The sequence below is a fragment of the Syngnathus floridae genome, chromosome 5, assembly GCF_059516105.1.
Source record: "Syngnathus floridae isolate MCC-2025c chromosome 5, RoL_Sflo_1.0, whole genome shotgun sequence".
NCBI lineage: Eukaryota > Metazoa > Chordata > Actinopteri > Syngnathiformes > Syngnathidae > Syngnathus > Syngnathus floridae.
Window position 1 is genome coordinate 4,370,071 of NC_142417.1, and position 27,872 is coordinate 4,397,942.

The 27,872-nt window shown below is 41.4% G+C and overlaps 2 protein-coding genes and 1 long non-coding RNA gene across 4 annotated transcripts in view; 2 read left to right on the plus strand and 1 right to left on the minus strand.

Annotated features, from left to right (window-relative positions):
- The window catches only part of adamts3 (ADAM metallopeptidase with thrombospondin type 1 motif, 3), a 47,438-nt gene extending 31,672 nt beyond the window's left edge, over positions 1 to 15,766 (plus strand). The window contains exons 10-23 of one of the 2 annotated variants that reach the window (XM_088376647.1): positions 616 to 748; positions 2,162 to 2,275; positions 2,506 to 2,651; positions 3,447 to 3,622; positions 4,215 to 4,348; positions 4,415 to 4,538; positions 6,657 to 6,740; positions 7,359 to 7,439; positions 8,551 to 8,714; positions 10,520 to 10,676; positions 10,793 to 10,925; positions 11,402 to 11,609; positions 12,165 to 12,282; positions 13,041 to 15,766. In XM_088376647.1, coding sequence (XP_088232773.1) covers positions 616 to 748; positions 2,162 to 2,275; positions 2,506 to 2,651; positions 3,447 to 3,622; positions 4,215 to 4,348; positions 4,415 to 4,538; positions 6,657 to 6,740; positions 7,359 to 7,439; positions 8,551 to 8,714; positions 10,520 to 10,676; positions 10,793 to 10,925; positions 11,402 to 11,609; positions 12,165 to 12,282; positions 13,041 to 13,642 — 2,374 coding nt within the window. In that variant the 3' untranslated portion in view covers positions 13,643 to 15,766. The remainder of the gene's footprint in view (positions 1 to 615; positions 749 to 2,161; positions 2,276 to 2,505; positions 2,652 to 3,446; positions 3,623 to 4,214; positions 4,349 to 4,414; positions 4,539 to 6,656; positions 6,741 to 7,358; positions 7,440 to 8,550; positions 8,715 to 10,519; positions 10,677 to 10,792; positions 10,926 to 11,401; positions 11,610 to 12,164; positions 12,283 to 13,040) is intronic. The other variant, XM_088376648.1, reaches the window with a different exon arrangement.
- Positions 15,767 to 18,478: 2,712 nt separating this feature from the next.
- Positions 18,479 to 27,343, minus strand: npffr2a (neuropeptide FF receptor 2a). The gene is made up of 4 exons (XM_088377049.1): positions 27,202 to 27,343; positions 24,182 to 24,495; positions 23,287 to 23,386; positions 18,479 to 22,689 (listed from the first exon to the last, which is right to left on the minus strand). Exons 2-4 carry the CDS (start codon positions 24,486 to 24,488, stop codon positions 21,837 to 21,839), a joined length of 1,260 nt encoding a protein of 419 aa, XP_088233175.1. The 5' UTR covers positions 24,489 to 24,495; positions 27,202 to 27,343; the 3' UTR covers positions 18,479 to 21,836.
- On the plus strand, positions 22,736 to 24,401 carry LOC148397608 (uncharacterized). The gene is made up of 4 exons (XR_015858744.1): positions 22,736 to 23,206; positions 23,278 to 23,419; positions 23,496 to 23,646; positions 24,201 to 24,401. It is a non-coding gene; the product is annotated as an uncharacterized LOC148397608 (long non-coding RNA).
- Positions 27,344 to 27,872: the final 529 nt, after the last annotated feature.

Here is a 27,872-nt window from a genome sequence, read left to right on the forward strand (position 1 = left end):
TTGAATAGACAGAACTACAATTTTTCTTTCTTCCAAACTTTTAATGAAATGTCTTAAGATGTTCAAACAAAGAGAATTACACGTCGCTTTGAAACAACTAAACGGTTGTGTCATAAGAACAGCCCTCACTAGCTTCATGCTAACGTGTAGCGGAAAAGGCTATTGACATGCTAACGGTTAACATCAGTAGTCATGGTTTTATATCCCTTTAAGCAATGGATATTTCAACACAAATAGTGAAACATGCAAATTCTTAACCACTTTGACACTCATAGACTAGTGGCTAACCGTTTAGCTAGTTAGCGGCCAGCCAACTGACTAATTGCTTATCACTCAATAGGCCAGGTCTGCCGATAGATTGTATATGAATAATAATTTTTTTGGACGTTACTTGGCAATAATCTGTCTGTAGTGAGACTAGTCTGCATTACGTATCTCAGTTGTTATTTTTTTATTTGAAATGATTCAAACCTGAAATTGGAGTAGGGTGTGTAGACTTTGTGTATGAGCAGACATATCTTGACATTTTGCATTTGGCTCCCAGTGGGTTGAGCGCTATGTTCACGGTTTACATTCATGAGACCTACACGAGTGAACCTTTTGTCTCCTCACCAGCACGTACGACTGCCTGCTGGACGACCCCTTCAAGCACGACTGGCCGCAGCTCCCCGAGCTGCCCGGCATCAACTATTCCATGGACGAGCAGTGCCGCTTCGACTTTGGCGTAGGCTACAAGATCTGCACCTCGGTGAGTTAGCCCAAATGCCCCCGGTGAGCTTTGACTGTGTTTGTTTGTGCACTTCACTCTGATCGCGTGAGTCTCGCCTGGCAATTAGTTGTTCATTTCAAGTCCTATTGAAGAGAGCGTGTTGTTAGGGGTCTTGTTTATTTTGTTCTTCAGTGTGCGTGAACAAAATGTGATGATTGCAATGGAAGAGTTCACTCGGGGAAAGGATGGCCCGGCTGCTCGATAGCAAATAGCATATCCTAATGAAATGGAATAAAATGGCATTTAAAATTAAATGTAAGATTAAAGAGCCATGTATTTGAGTATTGCATTGAAATGATTTATCCTAACAATATACAAAGAACCTACATTAAATAAGAAAAATTGGCATTTGAATCAAACTTATATTTAATCCTGGCCCTGAGAAGTCTGCTGCAATGAGGGCAGTGCATGACTGGAGGTAAATGGGGCCGTGAGGCGACGTTTGCTCTTTTACTTTGCCACTCCTCTTCCGCACGCCTCCTTTCCTCGCCAGACACCGCAGAGGCCACCAAGGCCCACCAGGCAGAGCGATCCGGTGCCGTGGACTCGCACCCCTCAATTGACTTTGTCGTGTACTTACTTGCACACAAGCAATTAATTGAATAATTACAACTACTTCTGAGTAGCATGCAAATCGTTTGTACATTTTGTCAAATTGTTACACTGGTGATTTGCTGTAAATATATTGTTTTGACATCAAAAGCACATTTTTGTTGCTGGTATTTTATTGAAGGATTGTTTAAGATGTACGAGAAGGCATCACGAAAGCAAAAAATGCTGGCGTGCATAAAATATATCTTTTATTGTTGTATTTTTTGGGGGGGTATTTTTTGTTTAGCAACCAGTCCAAGCTGTACTATGACGTGATTGTATTTATATTCGTCCATGATGGCGGGGTCCACTTTATAAACATCTGTTTTATTTCCCATTGTGGTCAGCAATCATTGCCTGCAGCTACGTTGTCGGGTGATAATTGCAGTCATATAAACAATATTTATCTCTGCGAAGCACAATCCTCTGCAACGTAATATCTACTTGAAGCAGTCCCCTCCCTTCCATTACACGCTTGACAGGTCATGTGACGCCATTTCGCTGTTCCCTGAGATGAAATACAAAGTAAGCACTCGGTTGTCTGCGGCAACATTTCCGAGTGTTTTTTTTTTTTTTTCTCTCCCCTCCCGCCCTGCTCACCTCATGATGTCCTCTAATCCTCTTCCACCGAGGTTACTGATGAGCCTCTTCAAATCCACTCCTGCTTCGACGAAACGCTCAGTGACACCCGGGCCGCCGCGATATGTCCGCTCTCCTCCATTTATCCGAAGCTCGCTTCATTTTAAGGCCTCTCAAATGAACACAAAATGAAAAAAAAAACTTTGATCGCATCTCTTTCAGTTCCGCACGTTCGACCCGTGCAAGCAGCTGTGGTGCAGTCACCCCGACAACCCTTACTTCTGCAAGACCAAGAAAGGCCCGCCCCTCGATGGAACCGAATGTGCTCCTGGCAAAGTAGGTCTATCTCATATCAAGCCATTAAATGCCGGTCCCAGTTGAGATTTACTGACCAACTTGCATTATTTCAAACATTTTGAAACATTATTTCAAAATTATAACAAACAATTCCTGCAAATAGATGTCTTCTTTGTTTAAAACATTTCCATCTGGGCTTTTGCTAACCAAAACAGCAGCGTCTCCCAATGCTGAAGCGTTTTCTGTGTTCTGTGTCGTGCGCCCTCTAGTGGTGCTACAAGGGTCACTGCATGTGGAAGAATCCCAGCCAGGTGAAGCAAGACGGCGCCTGGGGCCCGTGGGGTAAACATGGCTCCTGCTCGCGCTCCTGCGGGACCGGCGTCCGCCTCCGGACCCGACAGTGCAACCAACCCACGTAACTATTACACGCTGACATTTGTCTCTTTTTTTTTTCCATTCTTGTTTTGCGAAGCGCCATTTGGCGAACTGTCGATAAAGTGCTGTATAAGTTCAGTCCATTTACCATTTAAATTTAATTAGGAAAGGTGACAAATCACTTTATAAAAATCCACAAATCGTCGCTGTAGGCTAAAATGCTAGTTGCCATAAATATTCTAAATATTATACAAATGTGACTTGGCTTTCTTCTGGCACTAGCAGTCTTTTCTTTTTTAAAAAATGTTCTTGCATTTAAGTTAAACGTCATGAAAATCATTTATAATCATGAATTGCTATATCAAGCATTCAAAAATATGTAAGCTCTCTATAATGTATATTCTTGCACCATGAATATATCAATTGAATTATTAGATCTAATATTTACATCCTTGCATATGTTTTATCCTGAAATATTTCAATATTAGTCATAGATTTCAATACTGATATTAGTGCTACTGAATATTCAAAAAGAAAAGACTGTCAAGAAAAAGTTGAATAATTCATTGTGACATATGCTTAAAATAAAGATTATGGTATAATGGGAGGAGAATATTTGCAGTGAAAAGACTGTGATTAAGTGCACTCCTATATTGAAGCCTCGGAATGGAACAAAGGTGTCCACTAAAAGCAAGGTAGCCAGAAGGTCGCCTCGCGTATTAGCATAACTTTAAGGTTAAATCTGCCTTCTCTATTCTTAGACGGGAGAGAGCTAACGTTCGATGACGATAGCCACAAGCTAACTATCAAATGTCCCTTCTTTCCCCGCCGAAAGTCCCCTCAATGGCGGCCAGGACTGCCCAGGGGTCAACTTTGAGTACCAGCTGTGCAACACGGACGACTGCCCTAAGCATTTTGAGGACTTCCGAGCACAACAGTGTCAACTCCGCAACTCCCACTTTGAGTTCCAAAGTGCCAAGCACCATTGGATGCCCTACGAGCATCCCGACGGTGAGTCGGGCCGCCACTGCCGCTGATGCATCGCTCGCTGGGTTCCCAGTGGGGGAGGGAGGGGGCGAGTCGGGGTCAAGGCGCCCTTTCGTCAAGGTGTGGTGACACTGCCAACTGCCGCCCCAAAGGCGCAGAAAATGTCACATTTGCATGTGTTGGACAAGAAAAGGGCTCTTGGGTAAGTGTCTCTCTGCACAATAGAAATAAACATCAGAGAAAAACGCCATTGATGAATTACGGAATTGTGATTGTCCCCTTTTTGCAGTTGATCATAATTGATACCTCTCCCAGGAAAAAATAAACAACTAGAAAGAATCCACATGATAAAAAAATAAGTGTTTTAAGTAAAAAATAATCCACAAGAGAAAAAAAAAAAGTCAATTTGCTGGACAGGTCCAATTATTCCTCGCTCGTTATTCTTGACAACCTTTATTTTGCCCAAGAGAAATAAACACGACAAGAAATAATCATTGTGACCAAAAAATACTTGATTGAATGCAATCAGCCAGCGAGACACCATGAACGCAATAATTAGAAATTTCTTCCAAATTGAAAACATGTCGACTAATCGTTCTGGCCTTGATTCTTGTAGCCAACAAGAGATGCCATTTGTACTGCCAGTCCAAGGAAACGGGCGACGTGGCCTACATGAAGCAGCTGGTGCATGATGGTACGCGATGCTCCTACAAGGACGCCTACAGTGTCTGCATCCGCGGCGAGTGTGTGGTAAGACCTGTGACCACAAATCTTTTTTTTCTTCCTCATCATTCAACAATATACTTCAATCTTTAGAAAGTCGGCTGCGACCGTGAAATCGGCTCTAACAAAGTTGAGGACAAGTGCGGCGTTTGCGGAGGAGACAACTCCCACTGTCGCACCGTCAAAGGAACCTTCACCCGGACTCCCAAGAAAGCCGGTAAGCCGCCGAGGGAATGCCGGGAAAAAAAAAACACACCTCATTTTCACCGTCAATGTATTTTCCGGCTCGTCGTGAATAGAATCGGATTTTTGGTTTCTCTCCTGCCACGCCTGCACTAACAGCTAACTTTTTTTTTTTACACACAAACATAAAATTGCACCAAGTGTGCGCTCTTTTTTTTTTCCCCGTTCTGTGTCTGTCAGGCGTTTTCAAAAGGGTGAGTAAGTTTGGGTGTGTTATGAATCCGAATGTTGGCAGCCGATAAACGAAGCGACTCGGCTGTCAAAATCGTCAGGAATAAGAAGCTTGTTAATTACTGAAGACGTAATTAATTCCCACTTCCTTTATTTTTTTTTTTTGTAAACAAAATCCCATTATACACTGACTTCTATGCTTTGGTTTTAATTGAAGTGTCTTCTCTCAGGTTATCTCCTCTCGCCAGGCACACTATGTGACACCCACCACCAAAGTCTCCAAAAATATTTTTAATACCTGGAGTTTGCCCTCCTTCATTTTGAGCTCAGCGCATGACATTAAGACTTTGTATCGGTGAAATAGTTAACGTTATACATCAGCTTGCGCAATAGAAATCGCAGTCAAAGAAAAGGTATTTTCGGCCATTTTAAAAATGTCTGCCATGTGATGACTCATCTCGTCAGGCATTCACGATACATAATAGAAAGAAACTGAGTCCTAGAAATGAAGGGATTTTTTTTCCCAGAAAAGAAAACATGTTACTCAAATATAAAACAATTTAAAGTTGCGACTTGTCATCCAACTGCATGTTTTAAAAGTTTTTCACCCAAATAATTCCACACCAAAAATCAATATACTCCAAAATTGGATGACGACACGATGGCACAGTTAATATCATTGGGTCAAAGACCTCCCTCTTTCATTTTTTTTTTTTTTTTTTGATCATGAAATGATTCATTCTTGATATCATCTAACATCTTTTAACAGGGAAAGCGTTAAACAAGAGAGCCCAAAAAGAAAGCCATTTGTTGGAAAACACACTGTGCAAGTATCCATCGTTGTAGCCGTCCAGATTGTAGCGCAGACCGCTAACACTTACCTTTGTTGCTACTTTCTGCTGCTAATAATGATCCACGTAGCCTTGTGGTCAATACACGTTTGTCCACGTCATGTGATTATTTCCGGTGCCACGCTAACTTAAGCCTCTGTGTGTGTGCGTGTGTGTACAGCATCCCGTAGACATCCCCGGCAGACCTTTACAGGCAATCTAGTGCGATGGTGTCGGCCATTTTGTGAAGAAATTACAGTGGAATCTCCAAAGTCTAACACCCAAAGATGGTGGCAAAGCACTACTTTTGTCTAAAGGAAGCTCCTTAACGTACTTCAACATCATTCCTTGGCACAATGCCACAAGATGGCCTCTACGTATGGAGCTTTGATAACACTTCTTTCCCGGACTGATCGTCGTTACTCACCGACACTGAGTACCGATACCGCTTTTGAAGCCCCTCAATTCATTCCAGCATGGTTCCTTTAGACAAAGATGCCACAAGATGGTGCCAAATCATTGAGGTTTCAAAATGAACCAGCCTCTTGGCAAATGCTGAGTCATGAAATTCGCTCAGGTTCACTCAAATTGATTTTATTTTTAAAATAAGAAAAGTCTCCCTTCGTAAAAGTTTTTTGACTGCAACAAACGACTTTGATGGTTCCACTGGATTTCAATTTAAACTGGATATTCACCCTGGATGTGTGTGTGTGTTTTTTTTAAATGAAACCCACCTCACAACTCACCACCCCCCCCCCCCCCCCCCCTTCCCGCCCCCGCAGCTGGATCCAAAGTAGGATTGCAGGCCATGTTGTCCCTGCAGCCGTGCCACCTGTCGTAACCTCACCGAAGCCAGCCGCATCCGTAATAGCCTCTCGGAGCTTCACGCCGTCCCTGTCGTGTGACCCCCTTCCACCAATGTCGCGGGGGTCAAGCAATTACAGCCCCCCACAGGGTTCTCGTGCCCTTCCGCCCTCAAACTAAATTCCAGTCGCATCCAGCGTGAAGTCCCACTTGCTTTGCTGATCTGATCCCATGTGATCCGATCCGACGCCTGCAAACAAACTAACGGCTTTGTTTCGTTCCAAAAGGGAAAACCAGAGGAGCCTTCTCGTTACCCAAAGGAGCTCGCAATGTCTTTTTAAATGAGAGCGAAGAGTTTAGAAATGTCATCGGTGAGTCACGGGAGGTTTGTAAGAGCGGTGGACATCCCTGCCAGACTTTGCTGCCCACTAGTCTACTAAACACGTTGATGTTTTTTTTTTTTGCTCAGGTTGTTGTTTGGTTTTCATTCGCACAGCAACTGAATATCTGCCAAGGCTAAAACATTTTTCACCTCCAAATTCTGGAAAGCGATAGGAATCCTTTCACAAGGAATGCCTTGAACAAAATGTAAAGCCCCAAAAATTTCAAATGTTCACAATTTCTGCTAGCTTTTATAAATTTAAAAAAAAAAAAACATAAACAAAGCAGTGGAATTAAAATAAACCAAACCACGAGAAATAATCCACATTCAAAAAATAAGAGGAGCTTCCTCACAGTCCACATTGAGCTTGCCAAACAAACCAAATCGCCTTGGCAGAGGTAACAAAGACCTCCTTTGGTATTCCAAGCGTTCATACGTGTGAATGAAAACCTTTTTTAATGAAATTCTCGTTCTCGGGCTGCTTTGTAGAGCCAAGCGTGCGGGATGTCCACCCTTGCAAACCCTGCGTCCTTTCTGCTTATCTTACGCGTCTTCTGTCTGTTTCTCCTTTTGTTTCTTCCCTTTTTTTTTTCTTGGGGCGCCAAAGGCTACCTTAAGATGTTTCTCATTCCTCCTGGAGCTAGACATGTCATCATCCAAGAACATGAGGCCTCCCCTCAAATTCTTGGTAAGTGTGACATCGCTACGCGACCGGGCGGCGGCTAACGGACGTCGTCTCCCTTGTTGCAGTTACGATGCTAATCGTAACGTATATACATATGAAAAACATTCATCCATTCTGCATGAAGCCTTGCATAATTTATTTCTTGGCACTCCACCGTGCATGCATTATGGATCATTCATGCGATTAAAGACACTCTATGGCTTTGAATAGCCGCGGACAAATAGCTCCACCGCGTTTACGTTGAGTAGATTCGAGAAGATCTGACCGATTGATCGAATTCAAATCAAAATGGCAGTGGACGAGAAAGGAATTTTCAAACTGCAGTGATTGTAAGGAGATTTTTGGGTGAATTCAGGTTTTGGAAGTTTGGTTGTGAAATGTTGCTGCATGCAGACGGAGAATGTAAAAAAGAAATTCAAACTAAGTTGCTGTTGAAAAGCCAAAGCGTCCCTTGCGTCTTGTCGCTTCCGTGTCGGCAGGGGAGTGATGACAGCTCGCATGTGTCCAGAGCCTTCACAGTTTTGTTATTTCCGAAGAAAATTGTCTCCATTAAAATGCGGTGCTGCGGCAGATGATTGTTTGTGCCACTCTTTGGTGTTGGGCTTTCACGGAATATCAAATTACATATTAGCGCAGCCTTGAGGCGGTCTTACCGTCGACATTGATAGACGCTACAAGAAGCTTGGAAATAGTCGAAGTATTGGAAGTTTATCTGTTGTGATTTTTTTTTTTTAAATAATCAAATTTGTATAAAATACTTCCCCCCCCCCATTCATTTAAAATGGCCGTGTTATTTATATTTGGATTTTTACTATTTATATGCGCCATCCCTACCTCCCCCTGTGTAGTTTGAAATTGTAATATCAGCATTCACCACTAGATGGCAGACATCACTGGTTAAAAACTGTACGGTGCTATTTGCCCTCCAGTAATGCTGATAAAAAATTGCTTCAACGGTCTTGTTTGCACCTCAAATTGAAGCGGCAAATTAAATCCAGCCTCTGGCTCCGTATGTGTTTGGCGTTACTTTGCAATCACTGTGTCGCAAGCAGCAAAATCCACACTCTTGGTGGCGCCGCTTCTCATTGATTCCTAACAAAACGGCCAATTGCAGCAATCAAGAACCAGGCAACGGGCCACTACATCCTCAACGGCAAAGGAGAGGAGCTCAAGTCCAGGACCTTCATCGATTTGGGCGTGGAGTGGCACTACAACATCGAGGAAGACGTGGAAACGCTACACACCGACGGACCCCTGCACGACCCTGTGGTGGTTCTGGTAAGAAGGAATTTGTTACGTCTATGCGTGTCTGTCAAGGAGACACTTCGAAAAAAAAAAATTTGTGAGTCTACACACCGTGGACACAAATTTGATGTGGCTGGATCAGAACACGTAAAGCCAGTCCCGGGGTCCCTCTGCTGCGAGCGCTTCCTTTTTTTGCAGCAATGTTCTGTAACCTCGACGAGCTTAGATTTTATAAAACCGGCGCTTTCAAAGTTCACCGATAAGAGCAAAGTGGACGGTGAAAATCAGCAATTCATAAAAGAGTAACCCGAAAGGGGCATTCCAATCGGATGCCACCTCGTCTGGGTCGTCTCGACACAAGGGAGCAGCGGCTCCGCTCTGAATTGAAAATTGGAGATGTTTTTTGAAAACTCCAAGGGAAGAGCACGTAGTAATATATAAACACAAACGTGGGAACAGATTAAAAAAAAAAAAATTGAGCATATTTGGAAATAAAAGGTTTCCGCGTAACGGAAACAAACTTCATTTAAAAAAACATTATGGGCATCAATCTTTCCCTCATATCAACACTGATTTCAGCAGCGCACTTTTCAATAAGCAATCAAGATGAGACGAGACGTAATTTCCCTGTCGAAATTACAGCTATCGTTCTGTCAAATTTGTTCAATTGAATCCAGTCTGCAAATGCGCCAATCACCAAATATTTTTCACACATCGTACTTGATAACTTAAATGTACTGCATATGTTCTTGTGCACACAATGACAACATTTTTGCAGATAGACAAATGTCATGTTGCCAAGTGACTATGGCTTTAATATTTCATGTCGGTTTCATGTCTGGATTAGCATGGGAACCTGATAGGGTCCCAGTACAGACCCTTGTGGGACCCCGCAGGAGCGCAGTGCACGACGAGTGCATAATATAAGGTCTTCACATGTTTAATGTGAATTCATCTTGTAGAATGTAAAAAAAAAAAAAAAAAGTCAAACTATATTCCAGCGATTCCCGAACTTTATAAATCAAAAGGTCACAGCACAGCACCAAATAAAAATATTAACAAAACACGTGAATGAATTCTGAGCCATGACTTCAAGTCTGTTGTATGACAGGAGTGTAAACGCATCTAACTGAAAAGCATTTATTGGTCCTGCCCTGAAATAAATTCAAAAAGTCATTTACTAAATGAATGAGAAGAACATTAATGACAAATTAATTGGAATCTCCCAGAAATTTCCTAGGTATGTATCATAAGTAGACGCACCCAAAAAGAAAATCCAACTTTGGTATATAGAAATAGAGAGGTGCAATAAGCAGCTTGTCATTGTTGCGTTTTAAATTCATTTTAATCCATCCGACTCCACATCAGCCTTGTGAATTCAAAAGACGTCCTTTTACATCCCAAATATCGCTTTTCAAAGGTACATTTGTTTGAATGAAAAAGCACTTGTCACTCAATATTACAAATGATGCTAGTTTCAAAAGAGATGCTTTAATAGAATATTGAATGCTGCTTAATTACACTCATTGGCGCGACGCTTCTATTTGAACGTGACAAAGAGAACTAGCACAGGATAATTTGCTTGATAACTGCAAAGAAAACTAATTTGTTAATATCTGTAATTGCAAAGTAAGACTGCTTGGCTATAAAGCAAGATCCAGTGACCGTGACTCAAAACAAATTAATTACCAAAGCTGAGCCCCCTCTGTATTTAGTCAGTAATTAATTGCTCGACAAACATTCGACACAAAGAAGACGACACAAACAATTGAATATAGGCTTTCTTGGATATACGTGAGAAATCTACTGTCAACTAATATTCTCTTCCCGTGTGCCAGATCATACCCAAAGAAAACGACACGCGCTCCACTCTGATGTACAAATACATTATCCACGAAGACTCGGTGCCCGTCAACAACAACAACGTGATCCAGGAGGACACGTACGAGTGGGCTCTCAAGAGCTGGTCTCCTTGCTCGAAGCCTTGCGCCGGAGGTAAAGAACGCATTTGAAAGACAATATGCTAGCATCGTTCATTTGCACTTCACACAGCATGGATGTAATGAATTTGACTTAATAGTTGAACATTTGGTTTTTCTTCATTACTTGAGGCTACCAATACACCAAGTACGGCTGCCGGAAGAAAGGCGACACCAAGATGATCCACAGGGGCTACTGTGACGTCGGCAAAAAGCCCAAACCCATAAGACGCATGTGCAACCTGCAGGACTGCACGCAACCCCAGTGAGTGTGTTTTATTATTTTTATTTTTATTTCACATCAATTAATTGCAATTGTGCCGAGCCCTCATCAAGGCCTTTATTTGATGACTCGACTTGGTTTATAATAAATTGCAGAAAGACACATTATGTCATCACATAAGGTCATATTGACTAATTAATTCTCTGGAAAGCTCTTATTGAGGCCATAAATTTGAGCTATGTATTTGAATTTGACATGTGGTAATTATAAATACATTGACACGGCGTATGTGTGTGTCAAGGAGCAAAATGAAAATTATACACGAGCAAGTTCAAGGTAAAGGCCGGACTTGCATCTGAATGAAAATAAACTGGTTTTAAATAATCCAAGGTAAAATAAGATAACTAAAATAAGCTATGATAAAAGATGAGCTAAACTAAGATAAACTATGCTAAAATAAGCTAAGCTAACATAAACTAAGGTAAGTGTCCCGCGTGAGCCTCCCCATTTTTTTGCAGGTGGATCTCGGACGAATGGGAACATTGCACGCGCACGTGCGGCAGCCTGGGCTTCCAGGTGCGCACGGTGCGCTGCGTCCAGCTGCTGCACGACGCCGCCAACCGCTCGGTGCACAGCAAGTACTGCAGCGGCGACCGCCCCGACACTCGCAGGCCCTGCAACCGTCTGGCCTGCCCCTCGCACTGGAGGACGGGAGCCTGGTCCGAGGTAAAAGGGATTTTAGTCCTTTCAATGATTTCTTATCATTGCATTCAAGAAGTGATTTCATGCGTTTGATATTTGTCAATCTAATACTTGCCTGATATTCTTTGCTAATTTGGCAGCGTCACTTTGGCTCTCAGGCGATGTGTGGCTCATCTCCAAAAGTTACAGCTCACAGCTTGTAATCTTCAAACATTCGGAAAACTAAGACGACAGGCTGTCACACATGGAAAATGTTTTTATTGGGATTAAGAGTAGGAAAGATGCAAACAAATTAACAAATTAATTATCCAGAGTGAAAGCCTTTAATTTGAGGCATCACAGGATTTGGTGTTTGTGTTTCTGTCAGTTTTTCAAGCCAAAAAATTTTTTTTATGGTTTCATCATCACATGTTGGCACGATGCCAAAGCAAAGGAAATCTCAAAAGCCATTTTTTTTACCCTAAGAGGTGAGTTTTTATGTTTTGAGGATACCCACCTCAACATGTAAGGGCGTTATAACAAAGATCATTTTCTGGGTTATGGAGACCGACGAATCGCAAATCTCCACTTGTTGCGCAGTGCTCCGTCACTTGCGGCGAGGGCACGGAGAGGCGACTGGTCACCTGCCGAATTGGAGACCATTGCGGCGGAGACAAGCCCGAGAACGTGCGCATATGCCGGCCTGGACCATGCCACGGTGAGGAGAAATTTAGATCAAATGTAAATTTAAGTCAAGAAATGTGTGTGCGTGTGTGGGGGGGGGGGTTAATGTTTTTAACGGTATGTGATCAAGGTAGTTTTCGTTATTTTATTTTTTATGAAGCAGAATCCAAAGCTATCTAATTGTATATATATTATTGTGTTTTAATTATAAATGTAACTACTGTACATCAAAGTTGCTATGGCAGTCGAATGCATTAACGGACCGGCCAGGACGAGCTCGTCTCTCAACGGGCATTCTGGGACACGCTGACAGTTTGAAAAGTATCTCATCTAGGCAGACATTTTCTGCACCACTTATTCTGCACGGGGTCACCAGAGGGCAACTGGAGTCTTTCATCTCACATTCCACAGTAGTCATCAACGAACTCAACACACAGTTTGGACACATCAGAGAAAATTTCGTCAGTCACTGTAGGGTTTTTTTTTTTTTAAACAAACGGAATGTTTCATAAACACTGGATAATTTATCATCTTCAATGACCAAATAGTAAATGTGTTTTTGTAGATATCAGAGGCAGCCGAATTTACATGTTTTTAAAGATCTCAAAGACGATTGAGCCAATCTATGTGTCTTTATGAACATCAAAGATAGTTGACTACCGTAAACCGAGCCTGCTTACGTAAAGACAACGTAGAACTCAGTGAACCGGGTGTTTTGGCCAGAACAAGTGATCGATCCTCTTTGATGCTCGTTGCTTTGCTCTCATATGTTGATGCCCTTTGATTTTTCAGACGAGCCCTGCCACGGAGACAAATCCATTTTCTGCCAGATGGAGGTTTTGGCTCGCTACTGCTCCATCCCGGGCTACAACAAACTCTGCTGCGAGTCATGCAGCAAACGGGCGACAGGGGGCACTTTTTTCTCCGAGCCAGAGGACCACGTACGCTTCGGTTCTGCCTCTCAGTTGCTGGAGACGCTGATGGCCAACGCCACACGCGCCGCTAAACAACAACAAAATGCCAGCAAACGGCAACAAAATGGCAATAAGCCACAGGAAAATGGTGGCAAACAAAATGGCGGGAAAGCGCAGCAAAATGGCGGGAAAGCACAGCCGAATGGCGGGAAAGCGCAGCCGAATGGCGGGAAAGCGCAGGCAAATGGCGGGAAACAGCAACAAAGTGGTCGGAAACAGCAGCTAAACAACGGGAAACAACAACAAAACGCCGGCCGATCGAGACTGGTCACCACGCCTGCCCCACCCAAGAAAGCCAAAACGGCGCCAACGCCCCGGAGGAACCCGAGGGACGCCGCCCACGACGAGAGGCAGCGGCCCGCGGGTGGCGGCTTCACCGACAGCCGGTGGCCCACCACGTACTCGCAAGTGGAGAGATGAAAGTGGCGCCTTCTTTTCATGGGACTACGCAGACACAGCAGCTTCATCCTTCACCCGCTAACATCAACGACGACGTCATCATCAAAGACACAAACAAAGAGGTGCTGGTTCACTTTGTTATTTAGAGTTACCGAGCTGTCGTAGATAGGAAGCCAGAGCAGTTATTTCACAAAGGGCACAAAAATTTCAAGGGATTTTTGTCAAACACAAAACCATTCAAATCACAGAAACTCTTTCCGGAAGTCAAACAGAAACCTCACTTTATTTTTCTTTAATGTTGAGCAACAAAAGTTCTTACTGTCATAACATGCGGAAACGACCCGAACAATGTTGAGATGAAAATAGGATCATTTTTAACAAACATCAAAGCCGACAAAGTTCGTCGAAAATCCTCCGTGTGTTATTATCGTCAGAGAATTTAGTCTCGATAAACATACGCGTTTGAATACATATCAAATCGGAAAGGCCGTTTACTGTAAAAATACATATAGTTACATATAGTTCATCAATGACCCTAATAGGTTTGACTTTTATAAATGAAAAAATATATATACTTAGTCTTCAATGAGACTTAAGCGATTTCCCCAAACATGTTGGAAGACAAATTGGACTTTTAAGAACTTATTGTGTGTCTTATAAGACATCAAAGATAATTTCAAGTCTTCAATGAACCTTTAAAAAAAAATTAAAAATCAAAAACAACTACTCTTGAGAGAAGTAACAAAATATCACATTCAATTTAGTCCCTACAAACAGAATCATACCTGTTTTCATAAATATTAGATATTTATTGTTGCTATTTATTGTCTTCTTGAACATCAAAGGCAGTTGCTCTTTTTATTCAAATCAAAATTCTGGCATACTTAGTACAAGGCGATATAGAATTATGACATGACAATGATTTTGTATTTACAAACTGGATACATTTTCTCTTTTACCATCTCAGTGTTTAACAATATGAAACTGTTAACATATGTGTTTGTACCTACCTGGATGTAGCAGCTGTAACTTTCCAAAGCTACAGCCACAGCTAGCTTTGTATTAGCTTCACTCACTGAAAATTTTTTGGGATGAAAACAACGCACAACAGCTACACGTTTGCCGAAAATATTCTCTACTTACACATTAGCATGTTTAGCATTTTGCTAACAGTCATCCGCCTACATGGGTGGATTTTACAAATGATTTTGATTTACCATGGTGCAACACAATCTTTTACCTTCATTAGCATCTCGAGCAAGTCGCTCCCATCTTTACCCTCACCTTTAGCATCCTAATGTGATCACAAGGGTTGATCATTTGGATGGGCGTTTTTTACAATTTTTTTTGATCAACAATGACAAATGGAATATTCCGAACCTCCTTCCAGAGAATTCATATTTGATACTTGAATACATGCTAGAATTAAATGTAGTGTCTCGCTATATCTGCCCATTTCTTCCGTTTATAGCTTGGCTTTGCTCACGTCCAACATTTTAGCAATGATCTAAATGGCGTTTTTGATGACTGAAGAAGACAACACGAAGAAAACCAGAAAACAACAACGGATTTCCTCACAAGCACGCCATGCATCTGACTGCAATAAAAACACAACACAACAATGTACAACAATGTATAGTACGTGTATATAGATAGCATTGAGTGCAAACATATTTATTGAAGGGCGGTGCTGATTGCGCAATAACATTTTTTTTACTTTTCCAGCAAGATTCTCATTTTTAAATTTTTTAAATGATTTTTTTTTTTTAAAGAGTACTAGGATAGAACTGACATTGTTTTTTGCAAACAATTAGATGTAAATATACACGCTCAATTTTGAGATGTTTGTCACCAGGCTGTCTTTTCACAGCTGTTTTTGTTCTTTAGCAACTGACCCGACGAGCGCTTCACGCTAACCGCTAGTGTAGTTGTTAGCTGCGCGTCGCTGCCGAGCTTTGTAATGACGCTAGTCGCGCAGGACAAAACCCCTGAGCCTCCTTCCAGTACTGTACCCATACAACCTGTGCATTGTCATGTCTCCATTGTGCTTGTCTTGTGTATTTTGTGTAGATTCAAGTGTACACTACTACTGATGCTGTTTGTTGGAATGGGGAGCACATAGCAATAAAGAATAGGATCAACATGGCCGCCTCGCCGATCTTTGTGCTATATTGTTTTTTATTAGTCAATGGATATAAAAGATAATGGATCTTTATGAATTATAGATATTAACATTGATGAATTACCCACCTAAAAATATAGGTGGACTCGACAGGACGGTCAAGTAGAATTAGCACTAGCATCGATGCTAATGTCGTCCAGTGTTTTGTGCAATTGGTTCTATCATTAGCCACGAGTTTATTTTGCAGTGAAATTTAAAAAAAAAAGAAAAAAAATTGCTTTAGACATTCGGTGAGTAATCTCCCATAGTTTATTTAGTCGGTTCCTTTCACTTAATTGAAGATAATGAAAGCGCCTGCTGCGTAATTTGCTGCATGATGTGACTGTTCATGTTTTAAGCAACTGCCGGCAAAGCACACAACACACAAACGGAACGTCTCACTGGCAATAAAATTAATATTCCATTATGGCCCAATTGTATAACTGGAAAAAGAGATGGAGCTAATATAGGGGGATTATTCTGCTTGTTTTATGTAAACCATTTTAATACCGTAGATGACGTCCCACTTGGTTGTATGGCGTCCCTCTGCTGGTATTTGTGTCGCGGCAGATGGACTCTTCTTATAAAGTGCAAAGGGATTAGCAGGGAACGAGAAAGTGGATTTCCATAAGACGGCAGAATACGGATGTTGCTTCCAATACTTCAGAAAAGGGAAAAATGAAACTAAGAAGCGAGTGCAACTGGGAATCGGGTGAGGAAGTGGCTGATGCCTCTTGAGAAATGGGAAGAGACAAAGCTGTCAGACAGCAGCAATGTGAGCAAGGCAAGGCGGCACACAGCAAAAATGAGGAATGGGGTGATAAAGATGAGGCAGCTAGGAGGTGCAAGCCAGGAAGTTTTTTAACTTTTCAGATCAGAGTGAAATAGCGAATATGTTTCTGACACTTTAAGGTGAAGGAAAGTGTCTGTTGTTCATTGAGGTCATATTCATGATGGAAAAAACTTCTGAAAGTTTCACATTTTATTACATTATATATTATATTATATTATATTATATTATATTATATTATAAAGCAATATATATACTATGTATTTATATTTATATATACTATGTATATATAAATATAAATATATGTATATATATATACTATGTATATATATATATATTTTTTTTGCAGTATACATTAGTGTTATTTGTGGGGGTATACAGTTTCATTTTAATTGTGTTGTTACAATCTGCTTACATCGGGGGCACTGCGTTAATTTACATAAACGTGACTGATGGGTTCAAGTGTGAAAAGAAACCAGAAAAAGACAGCATGAACTGGGCAGTTCAATAAAACACCAAGGTTGGCCGCATTTGTACCAACCCTAAAGGCATTTATGGATCCGATTTTTGCGTCGTTGTATGGCCTTCTACATTCGTTCTAACTACTTTGTAGCGTTACATGTTCGAATATTGCAGCACAAAAACGATGGAAAATCGATTGTGGCCTACAGCTATGAAACATACATCCATTCAATAATTAAAATGTCATGCTAAGGCTATATCATCAATATATTTTCGTGTACATGTATGGCAGAATGCCTTTGAAATCAATTGTGACCTTGCCCTGACCTATAGGACTACAAACGAAGGCCCGATTTTGCCACGCACCAGCTTCCTTAACGTAAACTTTTATTGCTAGCACATCATAGCGTTACTAAGGCAAATATCTCTCACTCACTCTCAATTCTAATGAGTCATTTCACAAAATCGTCTTGTGACGTCACTGGCACAGCCAGCTGGTGGTGGTAAAAATGCTCCAAATTGAAAAGCTTTTAATGACTGCCCCGGGAAATCGACATTTGTGAATATCGTTGTGGCAGTTTCAATAGAATACTTTTCCGCTTGTTTTTTCCGCCCAAGGGAATGACGTCAAAGTGAGACAAAATAGTGCTGAGATGGAAAGAAATGATGGGGAAAAAAAAAAGGCTGACTCAAGTGTCTTTTGGGCAGCTGCGTGAATTTGCATGACAGCACTGCAGCTGTGTGCAGAGCAGCTCTCAATTTTTCCTTATAATCTGTCTTCTACCACTTTGATTTGTATTTTTTTTCTCCATTCAGCGTTAAGATATTCAACAACAAAAACTGTACAGAAAACAAAGAAAAAGAAAATTTGAAGATCTGACTCACAAACAAAACACTGTGTTGGTGTTCAGATCTAAATTCCTCTTTGGAAATGGCCAAATTGTCCCTAAAATTACTGCTTCAAACTAAAATGAAAGATGCCCTGTCTCTTTTGACACTATTATGGGTCTTGTTATGATAGATGTGCTTACCAAATCTTATGTTTGAAACTGAACCTGCCTTGGGGGCTCAAATTTTTAAATGTTCTGGACAATGCTCCCGAGCCAAAATGGCCGCTCAAAGCCAAAATGGCCGCTTCAAACCAAAATGGCTAACTTCCTGTGTCTTATCAAACATGGCTTCTTGAGATGTTTCTGGTGGTCTAAATGTTTAACTCTCTTTTCTTTTTGTTAGTCTATTTTGGAAAGACCTACCTACTAAATGTTATATTGTTAAGTGAACCTGGTGTTTTAAACCAAAATGGCTGACCATGACTTTTTGGGCATGGATATTTTTTTGTGTGTGGCTTTAATCAAGAAATTCCAGGGGACACTACTGAGGTAAGATCTGCAATGTTTCCCATTGTTTGTGTGAATAACTGAAACAAAAAGTGGGTTTAAGTCTTTATTGTGAATGAGTAAAGAATCGCATCTTTTGCATGGTCGCACCACACACACACACGAGACAAAAATGAAGTGGACATAGCAAGCAATTCAATCCTCTGTACATAAACGAAAATCTCAAATCCAATTAGACAAGTTTGAAGCAGGAGGCAACCTTTGGCAGGCAGAACGTGAAATCGATACGCACACTTTCACACACATTTGATTGTACACGCAATGATATTTTTCCTTGGTACGTCATATAACGGAGACAAGGCATTGTGGGTAGCCAGTCCATACCGGCTCCATGGAGAATCCACGATAATCCGATTTAGACTGATCGAGTTGTTGCCATGAAGAACGTCAAATGTATAAGACACAACATTCCTTGTTTTTATGTTACATACAAACTTCCACGCCTGCCGCTTGAGTGCCCTGTTACAGCTTTGTGTAGCTTAAGACGTTAACAGTTATTGTATATTGTGATTTTTTTTTTCGTAACGCATTGTAATCGCTACATCGTAATCCATTAGCCATCAAACTTTTCGGTTTCTTTTATTTTTGTATGTTTTGTTCCCCTGAAGTCAAGATGCTACATTTTGTAAGTCAATAGCTCAAATCAAGATGTACTAATTGTTACTGTCACTTTTAATTCATTTAAAATCAAATTTTGATAGGTCAGACATGCAAAATATGGAGGACTGAAAGTGCCACCAAAAAATGAATACATCATGAAATGTTTATTTAAAATGCTCATTAATCAATTAATTAATTAAATGTCATTTATTAATAAAATATGGAATTATATTAATCAAACAAATGAATAAATGCATCATTAAATAATGAATTAGATGTCTCATTAACCATATATATATATATATATATATAATATATATATTATATATATATATATAATTTTAATATATTAAAATATAGATAATAAATTAGATGTCTCTAACTTTATATATATATATAAAATATACGTATACTTTAGGGTTGCACAATATATTGATATGCAATATGCAAAGACATGCAATAAGTTTGCTATGGAATTGTTTGCTATATTTCTTTTCTGTATTTATTTTTTCATCCACAAATAAGTCTATTTGTGTGCCACGTTAGTGAGGCATGATTATTGCAAAGGTGTACCATGGCATCCACAACATTTTACTATATACTATATAATCTATTAAAACTGCACTTTTTGAGAGGCCTTTCATAAATTGAACATAACCTGTGCAATGAACAGACCTTTTTTGTAGCTACATAGGCAACGTCTTGGATCTTTGCGTTCCATTTGGGAAAAGTCGAGAGAAAAAACAGTGTTGAAGTTTCTTTTTATCTGGAGGCACAGCAGTTTTTCACCGTTTTGATTCGACTCAGCCGTCAAATAAAGCAAAAGACACCAGTCTAAACCGCCAAGACAATCAATGAGGTAACCATAGATCATGTGATGAGTAGCCCTTCACAAATTAGCAGGACAACTATCGTGCCCCGAAATCGTCAGCTAGAAATACTACATGACACTAATTTAACACAAACACACACACTCGCACGTTACACGTCCACATGCAGACTTGACGCAAGTACTTTCTAAACGTTCATCCACGTTTACAACACCGAAAACATTTTTTTATCTTTTCATTACGTCGCGTCACAGGCACAAAAATGCAATACATTCCCAAAAAAAAAGCACTCTTTTGTTTTTTAATGGACTTTAGTGTCCAGTCATTGTCAGGGAGCTGTTCCTAATATTTTGGCCCTCATGTTGTTCAAAATAATGATTCAGTCCTTTCATTTCAAAAGTTTCTTTAGCTTAACATTTGAGATCTTAAAAATATACCACATACAAAATACAACCTTTTGAATTACTCAGTCATTGTATCTTGTTTTATTGTGCTTTTTTTTTTTTAACTGAAAACATCAGTCTAAATAATATGAATAAATATTGTTTGTATTTCAGCTGAAATGAATTTGACATGAAATTAATGATCAATTTTTCTAATGGGAACACGAATGTGCACCGAATGACGTGAGATAAAAACGTGGAAACGCAAAAACCAACACGGGTGAGAAATTCTTATTTGAGGTGTTGAACACTGCACACAAAAGATACCAAGCTGGCAGTGGAGGATCGCTCAGGCAGAAAATTGAGAGCCCATCCTCCCAAAAAAAAAAAAAGCTTGAGGGTGCTGAGTTGTCCAAGTTTAGTTTTTGCAGCACCCAAATTTACACTGGATGAAAAAAGGATTACAGGTGTTATGACATCATCAGGCCCTGCTGACCGCCCACATGCTTCATCTACTTAGTTATGTTCGGCGCCAACCCGCTGTGTATTATATGAAATATCTTGTCGGGAATATATTTTAAATCGTTTACTTTGTCTATTCAGCTGGAGACTTTTTTTGATTAATTAATCATATTTTGTGAAAACGATTCTTGATTGAATGGAACAACTGATTCAAAAGGCATTTTTTAGGATAATAAGATCAAGTTTATAAACTGTCAGGCATCTTTTTTGTTTTCTCTATCAATTCATGTAGTACTTAATTTCAAAGGAATTATTGAAACACATCAAGGCTCCAAAGGTGGATCTAAAAAAAAATCAAAAATGTATCCATTTAATCTTAGTCCATGGCCTTATAAAAGAAGGTGGCCATTGAATAAAAAGCTTTCTCCAGCATTGGCTTCAGCTTTGTAGGCTGATGATGACATAAGAGGGGGATCTGAATGAGTTTCCTTTGTTCCTGGCTAGTGCTAACACACAAAGCCATAATTGGTTACCAAGGTGTCTTTAGAGTACCAAAATGAGCAGAAAATATGTTCTGACGCTCTTCTCTATAATCATTTCACCAATGTCAGATCTTTACGCTCTCTGAAATGCAACAAAATCAAAACAAAAATGAAGAAATGTTTGTTGATCACCCCAAATTGGTTTTGTTTGGATTGGTTAGCTTAGCATGCTTTTTCTCGGAGTAAGATGTCTGGAAAAATAATCCTATTTTGATTGTGGGGTGGAGGTTTCCATTCTAAGAGCATCTTTCTAGATCCTCCCACCAGTTGTTAGCTTAGCAGGCTAGTTTGTTTTCGTAGATACTGTTTCAGTAGCTTTGAACGTGATCCCACGAAGCATCCACAAACAACAAAACATATCTGCAAAGTGCTATGAAGTTGGCAGAGGTAATGACTTATTCCTGCTTCTGAAATCGGCATTGCACATTGTTGAGGATTTACCTTTATACATTTATACATGAAGTTTTTGAGAAGGTCGGTGCCTTCATGAGTTCACAGGGTCCGATGAAGCTCGCCAGCTCGTCATCATTTCCTCGGAGGTAGCTTCCTGAAGAGATCGGCACTGGGACGGAAAAACCACGGGTCGCTTCAAATTGACACGGCTGTTACGCCGCCGCTACTGCAGGAGCCCTTCTCCAAGTCCTCCAGGACCAAGTCCTGCTCCGCAACCTGAGGCACCCGCCTAGAGCTACTTTTGTCCAGGCTGTTCAGTGAGATGGGCTCAACGGAAGTCTGCGCGTTATTGGCCGGCAGCACCGAGTTGGGCTGCAACCGGTGCGAGTACGTTTTCCTCCGCTGTCCGTCAGCCGCGCACAGGCTGAACTTGAACACCACCTGGAAACCCCGGCGGAAGTTCTCGTTGAAGAATCCGTAGATGATGGGGTTGACGCTGCTGTTGAAAAAGGCCAGCCAGTGGGCGAAGGGGTAGATGTAGATGTTGACGATGCGGTACTGTTGCTCGGTGAGCCGGGCGTAGTCGCTCAGCATCATGAGGGTCCACAGGGGCAACCAGGACAGGATGAAGAGCAAGGCGACGATCAGCAGCATCTTGATCACACGCTGCTTCTTCTTGGAAACGCTGTGGCGGTTGTCGTGACCGGGCTTGCCGCCGGTAGGCATGGCGGTCTTGAAGAGCGTGATGCCGATGCGAGCGTACATCACGACGATGAGGGACAGCGGAGCCAGGTAGATGTTAGCGAACAAGACGGTGGTGTAAACCTTGCGCATTTCCTGGTTGGGCCAGTTCTCCCTGCACCAGTAAAAAGGAGTCGTTTTGTTGTCGTAGCCCAGCAGCACCTGGATGCTTTGCTCCTTCGTCACCTGGAGCATCACGCCGGACGGGCACATAATGGATATGGCCAGGACCCAGATAACGACGATGATTAGGGTGGCAGTGGAGATGGTCAGCTTTTGTTTGAATGGGTAGACGATGCATCGGAATCTGTGGAGGGATGAAAACAAAAGGGAATGAATGAGTGAAGGGAAAGTGAAAATAGATATAAATGGTGCAAGGACTTGTCACAGTTGAGATAAACACAAGTCACCCCCCCAAAAAAACTAATGCTGATTAAAAGTCAAGGTCTTCTGAAAATAAGTTCACAAAGAAGGCCATCCCAGGAGAGCTTAAATCCGAAGCGCTTGACAGACATACGAGATGACACTGCCTTCTCTCAAAGCACTCCAGACTCGTCCTTTCCAGCGGCACCAGACGACCTCGGGCTGGCCTGAATGACAAGAGGCGCTACGAGGCGTCTGTCGCTATCGTACCGGCGGCCTTATCGCTCGGCCCCGTCGACGTGGCCGGTGTGAAACTCACCGCCAATCAGAAAGAAGGATGAACTGCTGCCATGTGGTTTGACAGGGCAACTGGGCTTGAAAGTAGGACACGTCCAGGCGGACAAAGAACCAAGAACAATCCAGAGGATGCTAGTTACGAGGCAGTGACGATGATGCCAGAGGTTTGTGTCACCCTATTTGCGATTGATTCTCAACCCTTGGTACTAGAAATGCTAGTACCGGTTTTTACCAGAAATAGTACCTGTCCACGGCGATGGCCACCAAAGTGAAGACGGACGCCGACACGGAGATGCCCTGCACCATGCCGCTCATTTTGCACACCAGGCTTCCAAAGGGCCACCCTGAAGACAGCACAGGACAGGGACAAGACAGAGGTTTGTATTTACAGGCGCCGGTTGTTGGTCTCACCTTCCATGCAAATCTTTAATTTGCTGTTTTCTTGTTTTCCAGCCCCCACAAAAAAATCTGTTTACTCTTAACTTGCTTCCTCACGGCTCACTTGCCTCACATCCACCCACTTCACCATTTTTATTTTTTTTGCCAAAAAAGTTTGAACTCCTTTTTGGCTCCCTTAACCTGCTTCCTCACTCCTTGCAACGAGGTAATTTGAACCAAATAATGTTAGGTTTTATTTTATTTATTTTTCTAGGCAAAGAAAAATTAAGTTGATGTTGCCTTCCTGAGGCACAAAAGCTGATGGCGGTCAATCAGCCTTTCCTTTCATGTGATCCCCTCACACACATCAAATCTCTCATTATTGGCCGATTATCGGCCTAATAATCATCCAAATGATACGCGGGAGGTAAACGCTGTCATCAGATAGCCGAGCTTGTTGCCCGTCCTCCACGGCGGAAGATGACGAATTCTCATTGTCGCTAGTGATCTTCTTTTGAAGTTCACAAATGGCGGTCATTAGAGACAAGAATGGTTGTGGAAATAATTCCAATTCTAATTAAAGCCGTAAGCACCCGGGCGATGGATGGATGGATGGATGGATGGATGGATGGATGGATGGATGGATGGATGGATGGATGGATGGATGGATGGATGGATGGATGGATGGATGGATGGATGGATGGATGGATGGATGGATGGATGGATGGATGGATGGATGGATGGATGGATGGAATATTTACCTGTAATAATGTTATCCAGCAGTGTTGTTGGCATGCAGAAAATGCCCACCAAGAGGTCACTCACAGCGAGGTTGAGGATGAACAAGTTGGTGACGGTGCGCATGTTGCGGCTACGCAGCACGATGAAACACACCACACCGTTGCCGGCCATGCACACCAGGAAGATGAGCAGGTAGGACACGATGAAGATGGCCGCCGTGGACGGGTGGTGCAGGTAAAAGCCCACATAGGTCACATTGTTCCTGGGAGGAAGGACGTCTTCCTCCGAGCTGTTGTAAAACGTCCAGTTGTCCAGTTGCTGGTTCATTTTCAACCTTAAGAAAGAAACAGATGAATGACAGCTTTTATTTATTGAGCCTCGTCCCAGGAAAAATGATTGACCCGTTACGATACCCGCTGGTCCTTGCTAACGATATATTTCAACCCAAAATATCTTATCTCTGTTTTTCTTCTTTCTGCTTAATCAACCTTCCTTTGGTGGTAATCCACACGTCCTTGCACGTCCATTCATGCATGACCGGAGAAATATGAAGCTATTAACCACTTCCAGTTTTTCATTACTGATATTTATGTGGACTGTTAGCAGTAGTCAAACTCTTGGTTTTCTTGATGTTCAGGTGGAGAACCATCTTGCTGCTTTAGCTGCGATGGAAATGGCACGCTTGGATGTGCTTCCAAGTGAGTATTCTTAATGATTTATTTACAGAGAAGCAGATGTTAGCTGCACTTCAAGTGTATAGGATATAACATAAGAGGCTCACCTATGCCCTTAAAACTAAAAAGACGATTTTGGACGATTTTTCGTGAGAGTGATTGAATGTCATTATCTTATATTGGAAGACGTTCATATTTTAAAAAAAATCTGAAGTAACAGCGCTAAAATATCAGCAAAATCATTTGTACGACTTTGTACGCCCAAAGCTTGAAGTCGACTAACAGCAAATCCTTTTATTGGAATCTGTCACCATCGAAGACAAGTTAGTTGTTTTGGCAAACATGTAAGGCATCGTTCCGCATTTTGAGAAAGTGGCCAGTTCAAAAAGCGAGCAAGGCAAGGCGCGTCAAGAGCAATTGCAGCCTTCTCGTTTACCAAACCGAGTGAATCAAGCGCTTTCATATCTTGTCACAGAGACGCTCCACCTCTTGAGAATCCATTTAAGCTGTTTGGGGATGTCAATCCAGATGGGTGACACGCTTGTATCTGATGTGAACTCATTTTTCTTAAGTCTTCCATCCCCACTGTGGATAAAGAGACTCCACGTGATGTCTGTTCGTGACACACATTTCACTGCCACTCGTCAGTCAACGCTATAAATCACAGACTTCCCCCTGAGAAAAGACCCCGCAGCATCTTTTACGCCCACCCACTCGATCCCCCACGACACCCTGCCACCCCCAGGCGGGGGTGTCACTACGTGGCAGTCGACTCGCTCCACCGCTGTAATTAGTATTTAGGCTAATTTGTCCCTCGGCATAAGGTTTAACACTCCAGGCGACAGCCATCCAAACATCCATCAAAGGGAGTCAATTGAAAAACAAAATGGCGTGTTGCCCATTGGAACCCACGGACAAGTTCCCATGTGAAAGCTGCTTCCAAAGCTGGAATTTTCACATGTTCCATTGGCTCTGCCGAGAGCTGTACCGAAAATAGCCAAGTGAAAGCTCGGGGGAAAAAAATGAAACTCACCAATTGTCATAATGCATGGTAATAAACAAGTCTCTTAGTCCCGCTTCCTCTTAAACATAAGTGACAGTTAGTAGCCACACGGGGAATCCAATCGATCATAACTTGACTGTATACAGTACGGCCCTGTTGTTTCTCTCCATTGCGTAACAGCCTCATCCCGAGCGTGAGTTTATCCCGAGCCCAAACCGTCTTCTCTACCTTTTGCCACAATGATAGATAATTGCGTGTCATGTTAAGCAACATCGCTCACAGTTCTGGACGCGGAGTAAGGACAAAAGGGCAGAAAAAAAACAATGTGCTCAAAGGTGGGGGTGTTGGGTTATGTCCATCAGTGGACCGGGTACAATGGACCCACTGTGTAGCTACTCAAACGAAGATGATGGGAGGGGCGCATGCACCCCAATGCTTGGTGACTTTCACAATGCAATAGAAACCGAAAAGCTTGAAAGATGTAATAAAAACATGTTTTTTTAAGAATTAATATAAATATCGGAGAGCCATACACAAAATGAATACAAATATCATTATAAAAGATGAGTGGTATATTTAAATAAATTGAATACATTTAAATATGAAAAATTAGTATACACAAAAGAGGCACACAACTAATACTTATATCGTTCACAATAAAAAAAATAACATACAAATAATAAATACATGAATAGATAACAATAAACTAAAATGTAAAAACCACAAATAAATAAAGACTGAAAATACCAACGTAAATATGAAATAAAAGAAGTTCCACAATTTAAAAATATATATGTAAGATAATATAAAAATCAAATATTTTTAAATAAATAAATAACCTTATAGCTGGCCAAAATCCAAATTGCAAAAATTGTAAAAACAAAGAATCAATAAAATAATAATAATACATAATACATAAATAAGAAAATAAATAAATAAATATAAATTAAACTGTTAAAAATATAACAAAATAAAATTACACAACAAGGGAACATTTCCATAATACGAAATAATTTTAAAAAATGAATGAAAAAAAAAATAAACACATTAATAAAATAAACATAGGAGACATAATTTCTGTGACTTTCACAATGAAAAAATATGGAAATTATGTCCCGCCAAAAAAAAAAAAAAAAAACAATTTAGGTAAAACATGTGGGGAGACATGCATTGCAAAAAAAAAAAAAAGTGAAAGGTAAAATAAACTAAATGTATGTTGTATGTTTATTCTCACAAGCAGGAGAATGGACGTGAATCTCGGCAACTAACATAAGAGACACTCCTTTCAAATACCATCCAAATTAAACAAAACCAGCAGGACAGCAAGTTGCCACCTCAGTTACTCCAAACTGAAGCATCTCACCTTTTTTGGGGGTGGGGGCTTTGAAACTGCACGTGTCCGCCACACCTCTCAACATGAAGAAAAGAGAAAAGGTTGACGGTACGAGTCCGGCAGGCTGCGCGTGCGCGCTTGCATCGTGGAGACGAAAGATGCGCTCAGCCCGCCGCTCTGAGCGCGAGTGGCCGGCTGACGGTGGCGCTTGGACCCTTTTTAAGGCCGTGACGTAAAAGCCCAAAAGGGAGGGGCTGGGTAGCAGATGAGGAGGAGAAGAGGGGGGGGTTGATACCCTCATCAAGCTGTTCGGATGTGCGCCCATAGTGATGCTGCAGGTCACAGCTGGTGTGAGCTTTTTTTTTTATGTATGCAGTGTCAGTAAGCCTGCAACGTGGAAGCTGTAATCCAGTGTGAAGAGAGAGAAAAAAAAAATGAGGGCAATTCCCCGAGAGATGGGCGAAGCCGAGCGAATTTCACGCGTCGAGCAAGCTCATTCAGATGCACGCTTGGGTGACACGTGAAAAGGATGAGGGGTTTTTTTTGGGTCAAAAAATACTCATTCACGGTAAAAAAATAAAATAAAAATACATTTTAAAAAAACGGTTGCAACAGCCATATAGACTTTTTCTCGCAACTTTTCTTCACTGCTGACTTTACTTGCTTCACTGAAGGCTAAATTCTCGCTGCTCGTTTGACAT